Source organism: Rana temporaria, chromosome 10, assembly GCF_905171775.1.
Source record: "Rana temporaria chromosome 10, aRanTem1.1, whole genome shotgun sequence".
Taxonomy (NCBI): Eukaryota; Metazoa; Chordata; class Amphibia; order Anura; family Ranidae; genus Rana; species Rana temporaria.
In genome coordinates this window covers 142,262,619-142,282,586 of record NC_053498.1, presented here as the reverse complement: position 1 = coordinate 142,282,586, position 19,968 = coordinate 142,262,619, and the positions used below count along the sequence as shown (strand labels likewise).

Here is a 19,968-nt window from a genome sequence, read left to right as displayed (position 1 = left end):
GACGCGGCAAATTTGAAAGTACGCCGGAGTATCAGCAGATACTCCGGCGTACTTATTCTGTGAATCTGGCCCGAAATTTGCATGTGCATGTGCGATATTAAAATAAGAATATAATAAGAACACAAATAAAATATATTAAAAGACATTATTTTTTTTATTTTTTTTTGTACAAAAGATTCCTTGGTGATAATAAATAATAAAGCAAGAATAAGAAAAATACATCAAATAAAAGACTATATTGGAATAAATAACATAAAATATATGTATTTGTTTACAAATGTTTATGTGTGATGTTAAAATCAGAATAAAACAAATACAACAAATAAAATACATAAGAAAATAATATATTAGAATAAATAACACAAAATATATGTGCATGTGCAATATTAAAATAAGAATATAATAAGAACACAAAAAAAATAATGTATTAAAATACATAAAATATATATATATATATATATATATATATATATATATATATATATATATATATATATATATTTGTACAAAAGATTCCTTGGTGATAATAAAGCAAGAATAAGAAAAATACATCAAATAAAATAATATATTAGAATAAATAACATAAAATATATGTTTTTGTTTACAAATGTTTATGTGTGATGTTAAAATCAGAATAAAACAAATACAACAAATAAAATACATAAGAAAATAATATATTAGAATAAATAACACAAAATATATGTGCATGTGTGATATTAAAATAAGAATATAATAAGAACACAAATAAAATAATATATTAAAAGATATATATATTTGTACAAAAGATTCCTTGGTAATAATAAAGCAAGAGTAATAAAAAAATACATAAAACAAAAGAATACAATAGAATACAAAAAACTTTTATATCTATAAAATGTATCTATGTCTAAAAATAGTGTCTGAAAAAAAGTCTGAATCATAAAATTAGGATAATGATTGGCTTTTTGTTGAAGATTCACACAAAAAACAACAAAAAAACACACAATAAAAAAAGAAAAAAGCTCCAGACTGTGTCAGGCTTGTGACACAAAAGCTCTCCCATTGTCCCAGCAGAATTCTTTTGCACGCGGTGGGGGGAGTGTTCATCAATACAGCAGCTTGTACCAGTGTTTATGGTCACTATGGCAACCGAGCAAGGGGGCGGTGCCCAGCAGCTGCTGCCTGTAGCTTGCATTGTCCCATGTAAGGCTATCAGAACCCATTTGGCCAGAAGAACCCTCTACAGACCTTCTGATACAAGTCCTACATTGCAGCAAGATAGGGATCATCAGCAACCCCTGAGCACCAGACATGGATCCTCCTCACCACCATAGAGATCTACATGTGAGTAACACACAGAGATACAATGTATCAGGCTGATTGGTTCCTGGGGGCTTTTGTAGGAGTTTGCTGATTGTTTTACTATTGTTTTTTGTTTTGTTTTTTGTTTCTTTTTTTTTCTGCTACAGTATTCTATCCCATTGCTGTGCCCTCAGAGGCTCCGGTGCTGATGGACCTTTTATTACCTAATATATTAGGACTATGTTTAATAACCATTTTCCTACCAGGGCGATTTTATTTTTTTTGTTTATTTTTTATTTTATTTGCATGTTACAATCTGTGTTTTTTGTTATAAATTACGGGAACGCCCCCCCCCCAAAAAAATGAATAATAATAATAAATATATATACAGTAAAACCTTGGTTTGCGAGCGTAATTCCTTCCAGAAACATGCTTGTGGTCCAAAGAACTTGTGGGGCAGATTCACAGAGCGAGTACGCCGGCGTATCTACTGATACGCCGGCGTACTTTCAAATTTCCCGCGTCGCATCTTTAAGTTTGAATCCTCAAACCAAGATACGACGGCATCTGGGTTCTATCCGACAGGCGTACGGCTTCGTACGCCTTCGGATCCCAGATGCAATACTTCGGCGTCCGCTGGGTGGAGTTTGCGTCGTTATCCGCGTCGGGTGAGCTTTTTCCAACGATCCACGAACGTACACACGCGGTCGTCGCATTCTCTTATGTCGTCGCTAGTCGGCTTTTCCCGGCGTATAGTTAAAGCTGCTATTTTGTGGCGTATAGATAGACTTGCCATGTTAAAGTATGGCCGTCGTTCCCGCGTCGAAATTTTAATTATTTATTTTTTTGCGTAAGTCGTCCTTGAAGAGGGATGGACGTAAGTCAGGTTTAAGTTAAAAATATGACGTCGTCATTTAGCGCAATGCACGGCGGGAAATTTAGGAATGGCGCATGCGCATTTTATTCGGCGCAGGGACGTGCTTCATTTAAATGAAACCCGCCCCCAACCCGCCCAATTTCAAATACGCCGCCAGAAAAACACTACGCCGCCGTAACTTACGGCGCAAATTCTTCCTGGATTCGAAATTACGCCAGGTAAGATACGGCGGCGTAGCGTATCTCGGATACGCTGCGCCTGTCCAATTGTCTGTGAATCTGCCCCAAGTATATCAAAGCATTTTTTTTTTTTTTTTCAAAATTTTTATTTATGAACAAACAGAGGAGCCGGTCCGTTCCGGACCACAACATATACATACAGTCCAGCAGTGTCCACAAAATCAAGATACAAAATACAAACAAGGGGGAAGACCGCATAAGATATAACATCACAGGTGTAGCATTTGGCTGGCCCCCCTTGCGGGTCTCTGTAGGATCCCCGTCTTCCAAAGATGGCAGTGAGGTTCCCAAACTGAGGGCCCCTATAACTCCCCTGCGTACTACTCGGGGTAGTTTTGACATGGTAATTCTGGCTCTCTAAGTTAGCGGGCGTAGCCGTCTAGAAATGTATGTGGAACTTAGAAACAAAACCGGGGTCCGGGGGGTCCAGCTCCCTCTTCCATTTTCCGTATTTTCCTCAAGGAAGTGAAGTGTAAGGGTAGCAGGGGTACCCAGGGGTACCCAGGGAAAAAAAAGAAAGATAGGTGAAGGGAAAGAAAGGTGGGGGGGAGGGGGGGGGGGGGCTGCTCAAGCATGGGCATCCCCAAGCGCCCCCTAGGGGCGTAATTTACACAAAGAGTTTTGCAGGGTCGGCAGATTAGTTCCTATTACTTTGCTGCTAAAACCAGAGTCAGTCTGTCTCTCTAAGGGACTGTCCCTCTTCCGAGTATTTAAACACATTCCAGATCTGCCATGTTTTGGTGTATGTTTCTTGGCGTTGCTGCCCAGAGAGGACCAGGTCCTCCATGTAGCTGATCTCGTCCACCTTTTTGAGCCAGAGAGCTGTTGTCGGCGGATGGGGGGATTTCCAGCGGAGGGGCACGCATCTTCTTGCTGCGTCCAGGAGGTGTCTGATAATTGATTTCTTGTAAGCTCCGGGCGACATATCTGTCGCATGGAGCAGAAAGAACGCCGGATCATCCGGTACTGTACTCTCCGTAAATTTTTGGATTATGCGGCGTACCTCTCTCCAGAACCCCCCAATCCGGGGACAGGACCAAAAAATATGCAAGATTGTGCCTCTGCCTGCATCTCCAACAAGTGGGGTCTGAGGTAGGGAAGTGTTTATTCAGGAGGTCTGGGATCTTATACCAACGCATGAGGATCTTATAATTTGTTTCCTGCGTTTTGGAACAAATGGAGGACTTGTGAGTAAATCTGAGAATGTTTTGTTTTTTTAAGGGTGAGAATTGAGTGTTCAGGTCTTTTTCCCATTTGGCGAGGGCTGGGATCTGGTGGTCTCCAGGTGGGGTGTTTAATAAAGAGTGCATCAAGGAGAGCGCGTGGGGGAGCGGTCCTGCTTCAGTACAAAGGTCTTCTAATGTCGTGGGATCGGCCTGGGGCCCCGTGTGGGGAGGGGGTAGGCCCTTCAGAAAATGGCTCAGTTGGTTTGCTCTTAGGAAGTCCAGTCTGAAGGCTCCAGTGGGGTCTGCTAAGTCCGCTGCCGATTTCCATTTCCCCCCTGTGCTGAAGTGAGATGCCTGGAAGAGCCCAGCCCCGCGGAGTTCCAGAAATCTACGGTCTCGGAGGCCCGGGTCAAATTTGGGGTGTCCGATAATCGGTCGGAGGAGGGAGTTTTGACTGGAAAGGGAGAATTGCAGGAAGAGCTGCGCGCAAGTACTGGCCGTGTTCCCTATCAGTGGGTGTTTTAGGAGCTGTAGGGGAAGGTCTGCCTTGCACCAGGGGGTTCCGCGAAGCGGCACCTCAAACTGCTCCTGTTCCACCCGAACCCAGAGTTTGGAGCTGCCGTGGCGGCACCAGTCTAGGAGTCGCACCAGTCGCGTAGCCTGGTAATACGTCCGTACGTCTGGGAGTGCCAGTCCACCATAAAGTTTTGGCAGGGAGAGTATTTTCCTCTGTATGCGTGGCCTCTTTCCCGCCCAGAGGAAGTGGGTGAATGCTGAATTTATTTGTTTAAAATAGCTGCTCGTTATCGAAATTGGGAGTGCCTGCAGCAGGTATAGGAATTTAGGCAGCACCGTCATTTTAAGTATATTGCAGCGGCCTACCCAAGAGTGGAGGCCTCCCGACCACTGTTGAAGCAGTTTTTGGACCTCTCTTAGAAGGGGGGGGAAGTTTAGCCTGTACACGTGGGAGAAGGAGGGGGGGATATAAGTTCCTAAATATTTCAGTGCTTCGTTCGTCCAGCTAAAGTGGAAGTTATGTTTGAGGCGGAGCAGTAATTCTTGTGGGATTCCCACCCCCATGGCTTCGGATTTGGTTAGATTGATCTTTAAATTTGATAGACGACCGTAGGTGTCGAATTCTTTCATCAAATTTGGCAGGGAGGTGTCTGGATTGGTAAGGGTGAACAGCAAGTCGTCTGCGTACGCAGAGACTTTATACTGCTCGTCTTTAATCCGTATGCCGGTAATGTCTGGGTTCGTTCGCACATGACATAGGAAAGGTTCCAGTGTGAGTGCAAATAGTAGGGGGGACAGGGGGCACCCCTGCCTCGTACCGTTAGTGATGTTGAAAAGGTCGGAGGTGACTCCATTGGCCCTAACCTTAGCTGTTGGGTCTCTGTATACAGCAGAGATCCAGTTCCGCATCCTGTCTCCCGTCCCGACATGAGACAGCGTCGACCGCATAAACTGCCAGTCGACACGGTCAAATGCCTTTTCGGCGTCCGTCCCCAGAAAGAGAGAGGGCACTCCACCATCGTTCGCCACGTGTAGCAGGTTGAGGACCTTTGTGGTGTTGTCACGTGCCTCCCTGGAGGGCACGAAACCCACCTGGTCTAAATGAATCAGGTGTGGGAGATGTTGCTGTAGCCTATTTGCCAGGATCTTCGTGAACAGCTTAAGGTCTGTGTTCAGAAGAGATATCGGCCGGTAGCTTCCACATTGAGTTGGGTCCTTGCCCTCCTTGGGGATTACTGATATTTGGGCCTGTAGTGTGGTGTTGTGAAATGACTCCCCGGAGCCTAGCTCGTTAAAGAGTTTCACCATATGATGTCCTAGAGAAGGCAAAAGGGCCTTGTAGTAGGCGATGGTTAAGCCATCGGGGCCAGGGGCTTTGCCCGGTTTGGTACCCTTTAAGGCCTGTTGTAGTTCTGGCACGGAGATGGGGGCCTCTAAGCTCTCTCTTGCCTCCTCCGACAGGGAGGGCATCAGGGATGACGAGATGTAGTTTGCCGCTGCGTCGTGCTCGGTCGGGGTTTTGTCTAGGTTGTATAGGGAGCTGTAGAAGCGTCCGAACTCCTGTGTGATCGACTGGGGCATGGCTTGTTTTTTCCCGTTATGTGTCATGATGCAGGGTATATAGGACGCGAGCCGTTGTGATTTTAGTGAGTTGGCAAGCATCCTGCCACATTTATCGCCTGACATGTAGGCCTTCTGCCTACAGATCTGTAGCGCTGATTTGGCCTGAAAGCGTAAGTTTTCTGTCACTTGTGCGCGCACGGTGTCAAGGTCAGCACCTAGTTGTCTAGTGGGGTTTTGTTTGTGGGTGGTCTCCAAGATATGCAATTTATTGAGGAGCGTGGTCAGTTGTGCTGTCCTTTCACGTTTCAGGCGTGCACCGTGCCTGATAAGTATCCCCCGGACCACCGCCTTGTGAGCCTCCCAAACAACTCCCACCGCACTCTCCGGGGTGGAATTAACCGTGAAGTAGTGGCTCAGTTCCCCAACCACATCACTCATGACCTCGGAGTCCTGCAGGAGGCTTTCGTTAAGCCTCCAGACCGACTTCCGGCCACCCATGGGGTCAGACAGAGCATAGGTTAATGTGATCGGGGCGTGATCGGACCAGGTGATTGACCCAATGGAGACACTCTTTATCGCGTGAAGCTGTCTGTGGGGTAGTAGGAAATAATCAATCCGGGAGTAGGATTGGTGCGGTGTGGAAAAGAATGTGTAGTCTCGTTCCCCTGTGTGTAGCAGGCGCCAGGCGTCTACCAGCTGCAAAGAATGAAGGGTCGTGCCTATACGTTTACGCAGATCCCTGGTCGTGGACGATTTCCCAGAGGACGTATCCTCGTGCGGGATCAAGGGAACATTGAGATCACCTCCCACGATCAAATGACCTTCCGCAAAGCTGTGAAATTTCTCCAGCTGTTTTTTGAGGAACACATCCTGATGTACGTTGGGAACGTATAAGTTCGCTAGGGATACCTTCCTGTCTCCTATCAGGCCTTTTAAAAATAAAAAACGGCCGTTTTTGTCTGCTCGGTTATCGAGCAGCTTCCACGGGACCTTGGCCGAGATGAGGATGGATACCCCCCTGGATTTAGCTTCAGTGTACTGGGAATGGTAGGCAGTGGGAAAATATCTAGTTTTCAGGAGAGGTAAATTGCTGGCCCTAAAGTGAGTCTCCTGCAGCATTATTATGTCCGCCTTCATGCGACGCATGTCTTGCTGAAGCATGCGTCTCTTTTCGGGCGTATTGAGGCCCTTGGCGTTCAGTGATATTACCTTGAGTACCTCCATGCCTGCGCAGCTGGGGAGGGGGGAGAGGGGAAGGGAGGTCAGGGGGGGCGAAGGAAGTGGTAGGGGGGGCTGGGTGTCACGAAGGGGGGGGGGGAGAAGAGATTAGAGAGGGGTATTACAGGGGGAATATATAAGAAGGGGGGAAGGGGATAGTGTGGAAAAGGGTAGTTTCAGAGGGTCTGCACTAGGGTGTGCAGCCTGAAGGGGTCTACTAAATTAGCCTCAAAACGGCTAAGGCGCTCACCGGGATTACCCGGTAATCGAGCGCAGTCCTATGTGGGGTAGGGTCTAGACAGGGTCAGGAGGCGAGCTCCCGTCCCTCTCCACCCAACCTCGGCAAACATAACAAGTATGACAATAAAGTTTACTCAACACAACATTACTCATTAGACATTATCAACATTTTTAAGGCAGATAGAATAGCAGAACCTTGTATAACATAACTCACACAGATGGAAGCATAACAGTTTAAGTGCAATTTAGTAAAGTGTAACCTGAGCAGGCGGCAACAACAGTGTGTGCCCAAGGTCACCCAGCAGTAGCGAGCTCTCCTATTAGGTCATGTCCAAGCCCAGAGGCCCCTCCCGTCCGCCATGGCTCTCCCTCAGTAAAAACATCAGTGTTCCCCCCCCCCCGCACCCATCAGCTAGTGGGCCCGTGCGATTCAGTCCGCTGCATTCCAGCTTCTTTTGGTTTAACCGCGTCTCGATCAGGCCACCAGAAAAAGCCTTTCCCCCTCCCGCACCCACCAGAGACCTCTACATCACCCTCATCGAAAAACTCCCTATGTGGGGATGGGAGAAAATCATCCCACGCGGGGCGCTCCTATGTCCGCTGGCCTAACACGTTACTAGGTGAAGCAGCAACGGGGCCCGGTTCCGGGATCAGGGTCTCAGGAGACGTGCATGCGTCTTGCGGAATGAGTGTCTCAGAGGTGCAGGCGTTCAACAGAGTTGGGGGCCTCCGCAACCCCCCGTCTAGCTCCGCAGCCAGTGTAAGGCACTATATGGGCAGCGGAAGGACACCAGGTGGGGGGAAAGTATCTGCAGCCGGATGGGGGGTCATGTGCCGGTTAGTCACAAAGTCAGCGGGCACTTGGGGGCGGGGGGCTCCCCAAGAAACAACGGGGGAGAGACAGAAAGAGGGGATAGGGTTGGCATGGCGGAGGATCAGGGATGTATGGCCCAGGGCCTACTCACGTAACACCATCTCTCTGGCAGATTGGCGCCGTCTTCTGCCTCTCTGTTGCAGTGGTTCTCGGTAGGCTGCTGCACCTGAACGTCCGGCTTGACGGGGAAGGAGCTGAAGCCAGTCAGGGATCGGGATGGGTTCTGTCTCCATGAACCGGAATAAGGCTGGGAGGTCCGCTGTTGTCTGGAGTGAGAATGCTCTGGAGTCCTTTCGGAAGGTCACGGAGAGGGGGTAGCCCCATCTGTAAGTGTGGCCCGTTTGACGGGCCAGCTCCAGGAGAGGCCGCATCAGTGCCCTGCGCCGTAACGTAGCCCTGGAGAGGTCTGGCATGATCTTGATCCTCGAGCCCTCCACCTCCAGCTCCTCCTGGTCCCATGCGGTCCTCAGGATATTCTCCCGCATAACATAACGGTGTACAAGAACTATTATGTCACGCGGTCTGTCTGGATCAGTTGACTTGGGGCCGAGCGCCCTGTGCGCTCTGTCGAGTTCAATGGTGGCCTCGGGTTCTCCCAGAACTTCCCTGAATATTTCCGTGACCCGGGTCCCGACGTCCTCTCGGTCTGCAGCCTCTGGTACCCCCCGGAGCCGCAGGTTGTTACGGCGGCTCCGGTCTTCGACTTCCTCCAAATGGAGCTGGAGGGAGACCGCTGCGTCACGGTGTTGGTCTCTTGAGCGTTCAAGAGCCGCGACCCGTGCCTCCAGGGAGGACACTGATTCCTCCCCGGTGGTCACCCGGTCCGCAAGGCCGGATACCTCACCTCCTGGATGTCCCGCCTGTGAGTCTCCTCCAGGCGTAGGATTAAGGCCTCGATGTCGTTTCTGGTGGGGAGGGCCTGTAAGATCGTCCGGATGTCTTGATCCAGGTCTCCCATCTCCGGTAGTTGCGGGGGGGACATCGCCGCCAATGAGGCTTCTGGGGATAGGGTCTGGGCGGCCGGGAGGGCTACCGGCTCCTCGAGGCTCGATGCTTGGGCCTCCTCTCCAGGTCCATGTGGACTTCCTCGCGGCGTCAGGGGGCCACCTCCGGGGGAAAGCTCCTGAATGAGCTTAAAATACTTCTGGATTTCTCCCGAATTTTTGCCGGCTGGGGTCCCTCGTGTCGTCGCCCTCGTTTTGTATTTTTTGGCCGAGTACATGCCGGTTTAAAGCGTGATTTTTGCCAAGATTTGGGGGATCAGGCCGGGAGCTCTAGAGAAACGCTGCCTCACTCATCCATGTCCAGGCCACGCCCCTCCAAAGCATTTTTTTTACAGGGTATAAATGAGAAGAGATTTGCCTCTGAGGCTCCATTTACATCTAAGCGTTTTCACGCCAGACGCCCGACGCTCGTGCCGCTGGAGAAAAAAAAAAACAATATTTTGTACCTTTTGCTAGAATATCCCCATTTTAAAAAAAAAGCTATTTTTTTCTCAGTTTAGACCGATATGTATTCTTCTACATATTTTTGGTCATAAAAATCACAATAAGTGTATATTGTTCGGTTTGCGCAAAAGTTATAGCGAATACAAAATAGGGGATAGATTTATAACATTTTTATCATTATTATTTTACTAGTAATGGTGGCGATCTGCGATTTTTTTTTTATCGTGACCGTGACATTATGGTGGACACTATTTTGGGACCATTTACATTTATACAGCGATCAGTGCTATAAAAATGAGCTCAGCGAAGAAGGCCCCCCTACAATCAGCACAAATAAAAACTCAAGTGTGTTTCTTTAGTGCTACGTTTGTGCTGTTTTGTGCCGCAAAAATTTATGTTTGTGCTGCTTTTATTTTGAAGATATTAGCAATTGTTTTTTCCAGACTATGACATCACCTAGACCCCCTACAACAGCCAAATGGCACAAAACTGATCTCTTATCGTTTTTTCGTTATTAATGATTTATTAAAGGTCACACAGCCCCCCTACAATGCCCAAATGACACGAAACTGGTCTCGTTGGTTAGTGCTACGTTTGTGCTGTTTTGTGCTTCTAAAATTTTCGTTCTATCTTTTATCGTTTTTGCGTTATTAATGGTTTATTAAAGGTCACCAAAGGTCACACAGCCCCCCTACAATGCCCAAATGACACGAAACTGGTCTCGTTGGTTAGTGCTACGTTTGTGCTGTTTTGTGCTGCTAAAATTTCCGTTCTATCTTTTATCGTTTTTGCGTTATTAATTATTTATTAAAGGTCACCAAAGGTCACACAGCCCCCCTACAATGCCCAAATGACACGAAACTGGTCTCGTTGGTTAGTGCTACGTTTGTGCTGTTTTGTGCTTCTAAAATTTTCGTTCTATCTTTTATCGTTTTTGCGTTATTAATGGTTTATTAAAGGTCACCAAAGGTCACACAGCCCCCCTACAACGCCCAAATGACACGAAACTGGTCTCGTTGGTTAGTGCTACGTTTGTGCTGCTAAAATTTTCGTTCTATCTTTTATCGTTTTTGCGTTATTAATGGTTTATTAAAGGTCACCAAAGGTCAATCAGCCCCCCTACAATGCCCAAATGACACGAAACTGTTCGCTGAGCTATAAAAATGCACTGTTTACTGTGTAAATGTCACTGGCAGGGAAGGGGTTACCACTAGGGGGCGATCAAGGGGTTAACTGTGTTCCCTAATGTGTGTTCTAACTGAAGTGTGAGGGGACTGACCTAGAGGAAATGACAGATCGTGGTTCCTAGCTATTAGGAACCCATTTCCTCACTGAACAGAACAGGGACGTGTATGTTTACACACACATGCCCCTGTTCTGCCTCGGTCACAAGCATCGGCACCCCCCTAACCCCCCACAGGCGATGCAGTGGGTGCCTGCGCGCACCTGCTAGCCCACTTAAAGCGACCGACCAACTCCACTGAATGTTTTTTTTGCAATGAAGATCGCATAACTTCCTGACTGAGCTAGCCAGGGACACAGAGAGGCTGACCCGGAAGTGGCGTCAGGCTGACCCGGAAGTGACGTCAGGCTGACCCGGAAGTGACGTTGAGTTGGCCCCGCCCTTTGCAGCTATAACAGCTTCACCTCTTCTGGGAAGGCCGTCCACAAGGTTTAGGAGGGTGTCTATGGGAATGTTTGACCTTTCTTCCAGAAGAGCATTTGTGAGGTCAGGCACTGATGTTGGATGAGAAGGCCTGGCAACAGGTTATCGTCAGGTTACAAAAGATAACCTGTTGGCCCAGTCCACCCCTGGACTTGATGCACTAATTTATCTTCAGGATACTCCCTAGCATCCCCTTTACTGACACCCATCCACGGACTCTTCTAGCTGAAGGGGGCGGCCCTCACTCAACCGACCCCAAAGACACAGATCTGTAGTCACAGTAAGCAGAATCAGATCCTTCCTGACACCAACCCCCCACCTAGCTACTGGTGGGAAACCATGGGTTTGGATACAGGTGGTTTCCCACCTGTATTGGTTTCCTTGTTGCCCTGCTGTCCCATTTATAGGTATAGTGCATCATGTTTGATTTCATTAGATTTTTCTGATTATTTGTATTCATTGTTACATTTCTCTTTTAGAGCATTCATTTGCTATATTGGTTACGGCCTATTCCCCTGAGGAAGCCAATGGTTTGGGTGAAACATGTTGGGAAGAGTGGATCCATCACCACAATAGGCCTTTACGAACTGGACAACCAATATCACTTTTACATTGATTGTTCTTATGTGATTTGTTTGACAAACCGTATTTGCCGGTGTATAAGACGACCCCCTAATTTTCCAGCTAAAATGTTGGTTTTGGGATATACTCGCCGTATAAGACTACCCCCTTCATACTAGTCTGTCTGGAAGCTGAGGGGTAGCCAGAGCAACCGCTGACAGGAACAACCGCTGACATAAACAGGCTTTTTTCAGATCTCACTGTGCCATTACATTACATGCCTCACGGTGCCATTGCCTACCTCACTGTGCCATTAGGAACATGCCTCACTGTGCCATTAGGAACATGCCTCACTGTGCCATTACCAACATGCCTCACTGTGCCATTACGAACATGCCTCACTGTGCCATTAGGAACATGCCTCACTGTGCCATTAGGAACATGCCTCACTGTGCCATTAGGAACATGCCTCACTGTGCCATTAGGAACATGCCTCACTGTGCCATTAGGAACATGCCTCACTGTGCCATTAGGAACATGCCTCACTGTGCCATTACCAACATGCCTCACTGTGTCATTACCAACATGCCTCACTGTGCCATTACCAACATGCCTCACTGTGCCATTACCAACATGCCTCGATGTTCTCCCTACCTTCTCCTGTATGCACAGTATGTCAGACGGCGGCCATCCATGATTCAAAAGCCGCGCCTCCTCCTCAGGCTGTGATAGGCGGAACACTCGTTTTCCCAGCAGAGCCTCTGTTCAGTGTTCCGCCTATCACGGATGTCCTCTCGTCCGAGGCCGAGGGTGAGGATGAGAAGGCATCCGTGATAGGCTGAACACTAAACAGAGGCTCTGCTGGGAAAACGAGTGTTCCGCCTATCAGGGAACAGCCTGGAGGAGGAGGCGTGGCTTTTGAATCATGGATGGCCGCCGTCTGACCACAGGTACCCGGGGTATAAGACGACCCCCGACTTTTGGGGCATTATTTTACACGCTAAAAGTCGTCTTATACGCCGGAAAATACGGTATATTGTGATAAAAATTGTCATTTTAACGTATAGCTTTAATTGATTTGTTTTGGCACCGCAATAATCCCCATTTGCTATTCTTTGTTTTCTAAAATAAATACTGTATATACTCGAGTATAAGCCGAGCTTTTCAGCAAATTTTTTTGTACTGAAAATGCCCCCCTCGGCTTATACTCGAGTCACCTTTTTGCACCTGATCTCCCGGACTTTGGGGACCCGGTACGAGCCATCCATAGGTCCCCTGAACCCCAAACTTGGCACACATATAGCCTCTTCCTCTACAAGTGTGCAAAGTTTGTTGGCCGGGGGACCTACGACCTACACCGATTTTTCAAAGTCGGGCACCCCTTTCATAGACTCCCATGGTCATTTCTTTGGTAACTTTGGGGACCCGGTACCGGCTGGTCGTAGGTCCCCTGGACCCAGAACTTGGCACACACACCGATTTTTCAAAGCTGAGCACCCCTTCCATAGACTGCCATGTTAAACGCCAGTCTAGTCATGGGCACAGTGAGGTATGGGCACAGTGAGGCATTTACACGGTAAGGCATGGACACAGTGAGGCATGGGCACAGTGAGGCATGGGCACAGTGAGGCATGGGCACAGTGAGGCATGGGCGCAGTGAGGCATGGGCGCAGTGAGGCATGGACACAGTGAGGCATGGACACAGTGAGGCATGGACACAGTGAGGCATGGGCACAGTGAGACATTTACACAGTGAGGCATGCAGATGGACACCCTAGGCTTATACTCGAGTCAATAAGTTTTCCCATTTTTTTGTGGTAAAATTAGGTGCCTCAGCTTATATTCAGGTCGGCTTATACCCGAGTATATACGGTAGTTTATTTCAAAGGTAGAAAATTTTGTCCACTGAAATTTAAATACTCTGTAGCAATATTCCTTGGCAATGTTCCTGTATTATCGATTTTGATGGCGTTTCCCATTATTTTGCAGGCCTGGCTCCATATAAGTGGAGAATGAAGACATTTTTCTATCCGTCTCATTAGCTGACCTTTCCCCCGAAGATGTCTGGCCAAGACGTCCCCAGCCAACTATGTCGAGAGGCCAACCAACATCTCACCCAAGAAGAATTCTCTTTGGCTTCCGCGTTCTTCATGGCAGCATTTAGTTGTAATGCCCCCGTTGCACTTCAGAGAGTCAAATCCCTGGATGATGGGCAGTACCGGGAAATTATCAACACTCTGGAGAAATGGTGTTTAGGGGATGCCGAAATACCAAAAATAAAGTGCGATGGCATGGCCATTGTGTCACTCAATCCCGGGATCGCGGCTGTGTTCCTTTCTACGCTCTGTCCCAACAATTTTGCATCCTCTTTGTTTAAAATGGGCACGTTCCTTAAGAGTGGGCGCTACGAAGAGGTGGTGGGCAGGTGCAACTCTCTATTGAACGCCCACCCCCAGCATTCCTTCAAACTGTTGCTGACCCGAGGTCTGGCGTGGATTCTGTCCCAAACCCACTCAAGAAACGGGGTCGTAGATTACGTCCAAGTGTTCGCCAAGTACAAGGACGAGGCCAAGCAACACATCTGCACTAAACAAAGAGAGTATTTGCCTCAAGTCATTCGTGCTTTCCATGACTACATTTCCTCTTATGAAAATAACAACGCTGAAGGAAATATTAAAGTTATGCTCCACGATTGTTACAGTTTTCTGGCTGCTTTGGCTCCCGATGACCTCCAAATATGCAACACTCAAGCGGCTTACTTATTCGAGGAATGTAAATTCGAAGAATGCATAGCCGTGTACTCTAGAGCCATCGAGGCCTTGTCTTTGGAAACCAAGCTCAAAGAGGAGAAAATATCTTGCCTTCTCGTAGATCGGGCCGCGGCCTACTATTCTTTGGGTTGTAGGACAAAGGAAATGGTACAAGACTTGGCCGAGGCCTTCAGGATCAGCCCAATCCATGCCAGGAAAAGGTTTACAGAGATCTTTTCCAAGGCCGATGTGGCCAGAGTTATGGAGCGTTCCAAGGCTTGCATTGAAACTGAATTTGGGGACTACCGAGAAGCTGTCCGGGCTCATACCGAGCTCCGATCTGACATTGGTACGGACCTCCTCCTACCGATCATGCAAGCTTTGGAGTTTTTTATTCAGTGCTGCCCGGATAGCAGACGCGAAATGAACATCCGGTTGGCGGACTGCAAACTTTTAGCTGGAGATTTCCGAACCTGCTTGGACATCTGCGACCGGCTGATTAACTCGGAGAAGAAGACCTATCAGAACACCTTATACGTTCTACGAGGCTTTTGTCACTTCCACATCAATGAACACCAAGAGGCCTTGAAGGACTTTCAGAAGATTGTAGAGGACGAGTCGCCCCATCCATCCAGTTGCGTCAAGGCTCTTTGCGGGAGAGGGCTGGTCCGAATGATAAGTGGAAGCCCGTATCTGACCGCCCTGGACTACATCACAGCTTGCAAACTCAAACTGGATGAAACTTTCCTTACAACTAAAACCTATGTGCCATGGAACCAAAGGGGTCTCCTCTTTAAAGTGTTACAGGAAGAAGGTGAGAAGATGCTACAAAAGAAGCCCTCCAGTGAGAACGGGAACCCCAGCAGGAAGAAGACAGGAGACCAAGATGGAGCCTCACCCAAGGAATGGTAATATTCTGTATATAGGCCACACTATTATTTTTTAACGGGACATAAAAAGAGGGTAAATTCTGGGATAGGCCAGAATCTTCTTCAGTTGGTTATGGCAACCAATCGTCTTCTATCTTTCATTTCAAGCTTAACTGAACAAATTGAAGATAGAGGCTGATTGGTTGCTATACACAGCTGTTCCAAATTCTGTCTTCTCCATTTTTTTTCACTCCATAGTCCTTTTCCAGTTACCGTATATACTCGAGTATAAGCCGATCCGATTATAAGCCGAGGCACCTAATTTTACCACAAAAAAATGGGAAAACTTATTAACTTGAGTATAAGCCTAGGGTAGGAATTGCAGCAGCCACTGTAAGTGGATAGGAGGGTCAACAATGCCCATTTGCAGCTTCACTGTGTCCATTGCATGCCTCAGTGTGCCCATTGCATGCCTCAGTGTGCCCATTGCATGCCCATTGCATGCCTCACTGTGCCCATTGCATGCCTCACTGTGCCCTTTGCATGCCTCACTGTGCCCATTGCAAGCCTCACTGTGCCCATTGCAAGCCTCACTGTGCCCATCGCAAGCCTCACTGTGCCCATTGCAGGCCTCACTGTGCCCATTGCAGGCCTCACTGTGCCAATCGCATGCCTCACCGTACCTATTGCAGGCCTCACTGTGCCCATCAGGGCCGATCCTAGGGTCACAGGTGCCTGGGTGCAGAAATATTTCTGGCGCCGTGGTCATTTTACTAACTCCTCCCCTTTACAAATGTAATGGCAATGACTTAACCACAGAGATGCTCCCCTACGAAGTTCTCATTAACATGGGATCCTTACATGATCTCTTAACAATAAAAAAAATACAGGAAGAGAAGCAGAGTACTTTATTGGGACCTGGAGGGGGGCCTCTCTGATGGACACAGAGAGGGCTTCTGTTAGAGAGTCTGTTAGAAAGACCCCCAGACATACTACAGACATGATACAGGAGATGGTCAGAGACTGCAGACATGATACAGGAAACGGTCAGAGACTGCAGACGTAGTACAGGAGACGGTCAGAGGCTGCAGACATAGTACAGGAGACGGTCAGAGACTGCATATTTAGTACAGGAGATGGTCAGAAACTGCAGACATAGTACAGGAGCTGGTCAGAGACACATCAGTTCTGGACGGACACACACCTATGCTCAGAACACTAGTTCTAGACGGACACAAACAAGGAGAGAAGGAGGGAGGGGAGAAATCTGCCACGTTGGTGCCCCCACCTCTGCAGGCGCTTGGGTCCCTCTGGCTCCAATCTCCCTCTGCCTCCGATCTCCCCCTGCCTCCAATCTCCCCCTATCTTCAATCTCCCTCTGCCTCCAATCTCCCCCTGCCTCCAATCTCCCCCTATCTCCAATCTCCCCCTATCTCCAATCTCCCCCTATCTCCCCCTATTTCCAATCTCCCCCTATCTCCCCTATTTCCAATCTCCCCCTATATCCAATCTCCCCCTATCTCCAATCTCCCCCTGCCTCCAATCTCCCCCTATCTCCCCCTATTTCCAATCTCCCCCTATCTCCAATCTCCCCCTATCTCCAATCTCCCCCTGCCTCCAATCTCCCCCTGCCTCCAATCTCCCCCTGCCTCCACCCCCCTTTGCAGTGCCACCGCAGCCACCATCACCCCCTGCCTCCAATCTCCATGCGCAGTTCCAAGCCGAACCGATTTCGGCTATTTTTACTGGCACATTCCAGCAACCACGGTCATATACGAATGGGGGGGGGGGAGTGCCCGTTTTTACGAACTGTCCGTAAAAATATGGACGGTTGGCAATACTGCTTTGGGACAGGAAAGCGATAGAGGAATGAGGGGGGGGGGGGGTTTGGTGAGAGAGGATTTGGACTTGGAGGAGGGGTGGTGGGGTAAAGATTTGTGTTGGGAGGGGTGATTTCTGCAGGGGGGGGACACATAATGCTCATATATCTTGGGGTAGGGGGGTCACAGTTTGGTATGTTTGCCCTGTGGCTCTAGATGGCCTTGTCCCGGCACTGACTGTTCCATCAGGGATGAATGAGACCCACATCCTCACCGGGGGAACATGCAAACTCCATTCAGCTAGTGTCCTGGTTAGAATTTAAACCTGGGACCCCAGTGCTGCATGGCAGAAGTGCTAACCACTATATCCAAAAGTCATTTTTCTTCGGGGAGTTGGGCTTTGAGGCTTGTTGGTGACATCTGGGTAGCTTGAGGTTGACCATGCAAATGACTTGATCTGAAGTCCATCACCTTGTTGTTTAGTGATGTTTCAGGTGTCCACCAGCTGGCCACGCTCCTGATGATGTTGGACCCCACGGATGACGTGTGCCGCATCCTCTGCACTGACGCTCTCTATCAGATGGACCGCATAGAAGAAGCCCATAAGATGCTCAGCTTGGCCCTCAACAGCAGCTCTCAGCGGTCCCCGGTCCTGGCCAGGCTGGCCCTTCTGCAGCTGAAAAAGGGCTTTATATACGACGGGAACCAGGTAAGGGGCTGCAAGTCTCTCTGTGAGCAGCAGGTGGCAGCATTGCACCTTTAGACAATTCAATAACTATCTGTAGTATAGTCACTATAACCGGCTTGGGGGGAGTTTTATATTAACGAGCTGAGTTATAAAGAGGAACGTGATTGGTTCATTGATCATTTGCCACTTTTTTGCTGTCAAAGAGTCGCATTGCACATTAGCTGGTCAGAAAAGCGCCCTCTCGAGGCGTATTCGCCACCATTTATTATACATTGAATTTCTATGAGCATTACGGGGGCTTAGAAACATCTGTCATATGGAAGACGGCCAATGATAGAGCAGCATTCCTCAGCATTTGCTGATCATTGGCTGTGCTGCAAATTAGGTTTCATTTTTCCATGCACTAGCCTTTGCCCTTTGCGCCGTCCGGCTATTACGGCGCCGGGTGTTATTTAAAGAGGATGTCCGCTGAAAAAAAAAATACTGCAGCTGCTGACTTTTAATATCGGCACACTTACCTGTCCTGGAGTCCAGCGCCGTCCTCAGTGAGGAAACCAGGAAGTGAAGCGCTCCGGCTTCACTGCCCGGTTCCCTACGATGCATGCGCGAATTGCGCTGCGCCTGCTGATTGGCTCCCGCTGTTCTCTGGGAGCCGAGTGTTCCCAGAGCACAACGGGGGGGGGGGGGGGGGGGGGGTGACGTCCTGCCCACAGACTGTGGCCGGAAGTGGGTGAAAATACCTGTCTTTAGACAGGTATCTGCCCCCCCCCCCCTGAGAGGTGTCAAATGTGACACCGGAGGGGGGGGGGGGGGGGTTCTGATCAGCGGGAGTTCCACTTTAAGGTGGAGCTCCGCTTTAAAGTGATCCCGTCCCCGCATAGGTGTGCGCAGCCTATTGCATTAGGATGTGCACCCTAAAGCTCAAACACACATGCATGTGTGTGTGTGTCTACATATATATGACCCCGGAACATTGATTTCCCTGCTGGCACAACGAAAGAGAAGAGCATAAACACTTCTCTTTTGCCAGAGCCAGTAAGAGGGAGATCTTTCCCATGATCCTGCTGCTACACCGAGTAATAATACTAATGCACATGGGATGAGTAGGGTGTGCCTGGGCACACCCGGTGTAGTGTCACCGTTTGCTCCCTATCACAGAATGCTGCCTAAGTCACGTGGCGGCAAACTGCGCATGCGCAATGCGTTCCAACGCCAAATGTGATGCGTTCCAGGGGATTCACGACACTACCGTTCAGTGAACCCATCACAATTTGTCACGGAAGTGACGTATTACCATACACGGAGCGGGGGGACAGAGAGAGAGACCCATTCAGAGCGACAGAGAGATAGACATATAGAGATACGTAGATACATTCAGAGCGAGAGAGGGATACAGATAGAGAGATACTGACAGAGAACCGGGGCTCAGGGAGGGGATTACCTCCCCTATGTGCATTACTTCCGTTATCTATAATATATGTAGACGATCTCTCTCTCGCTCTGAATGTATCTCAGTATCTCTATTTCTCTCTCGCTGTGAATGGGTCTCTCTCTGTCCCCCCCGCTCCGTGTATGGTAATACGTCACTTCCGTGACAAATTGTAATGGTTCACTGAAGGGTAGTGTCGTGAATACCCTGGAACGCATCAAATTTGGCATTGGAACGCATTGCGCATGCGTAGTTCGCCGCCACGTGACTTCCGGAGCATTCTGAGATAGGGAGCAGAATATGACACTGCACCGGGACACCCTGTGCGCACGCCTATGCGTCACCGGAACATTCGGGGGGAGCTCGGGGAGGAGGAAGACGGAGAGGAGGAGGACAGGGAGGAGGTCGGGGAGGAGGAGTTTGTGGAGAAGGAGCTCAGAGAGGAGGTCGGGGAGGAGGAGGTCGGGGAGGAGGAGGAGTTTGTGGAGAAGGAGGTCGGAGAGAAGGAGGAGGAGTTTGTGGAGAAGGAGGTCGGGGAGGAGGAGTTTGTAGAGAAGGAGGTCAGAGAGGAGGTCGGGGGGAGGTCGGGGAGGAGGAGGAGTTTGTGGAGAAGGAGGTCGGAGAGAAGGAGGAGGAGTTTGTGGAGAAGGAGGTCGGGGAGGAGGAGTTTGTAGAGAAGGAGGTCAGAGAGGAGGTCGGGGAGGAGGAGGAGTTTGTGGAGAAGGAGGTCGGAGAGAAGGAGGAGGAGTTTGTGGAGAAGGAG

The 19,968-nt window shown here is 48.9% G+C and overlaps 1 protein-coding gene across 1 annotated transcript in view; it reads left to right on the top strand.

The window, feature by feature from the left end:
* The first annotated feature begins 1,136 nt into the window (after positions 1–1,136).
* Positions 1,137–19,968, top strand: part of TTC34 (tetratricopeptide repeat domain 34) — a 74,254-nt gene continuing 55,422 nt past the window's right edge. The window contains exons 1-3 of the mRNA XM_040326454.1: positions 1,137–1,323; positions 13,639–15,307; positions 17,572–17,797. Coding sequence (XP_040182388.1) covers positions 13,710–15,307; positions 17,572–17,797 — 1,824 coding nt within the window. The 5' untranslated portion in view covers positions 1,137–1,323; positions 13,639–13,709. The remainder of the gene's footprint in view (positions 1,324–13,638; positions 15,308–17,571; positions 17,798–19,968) is intronic.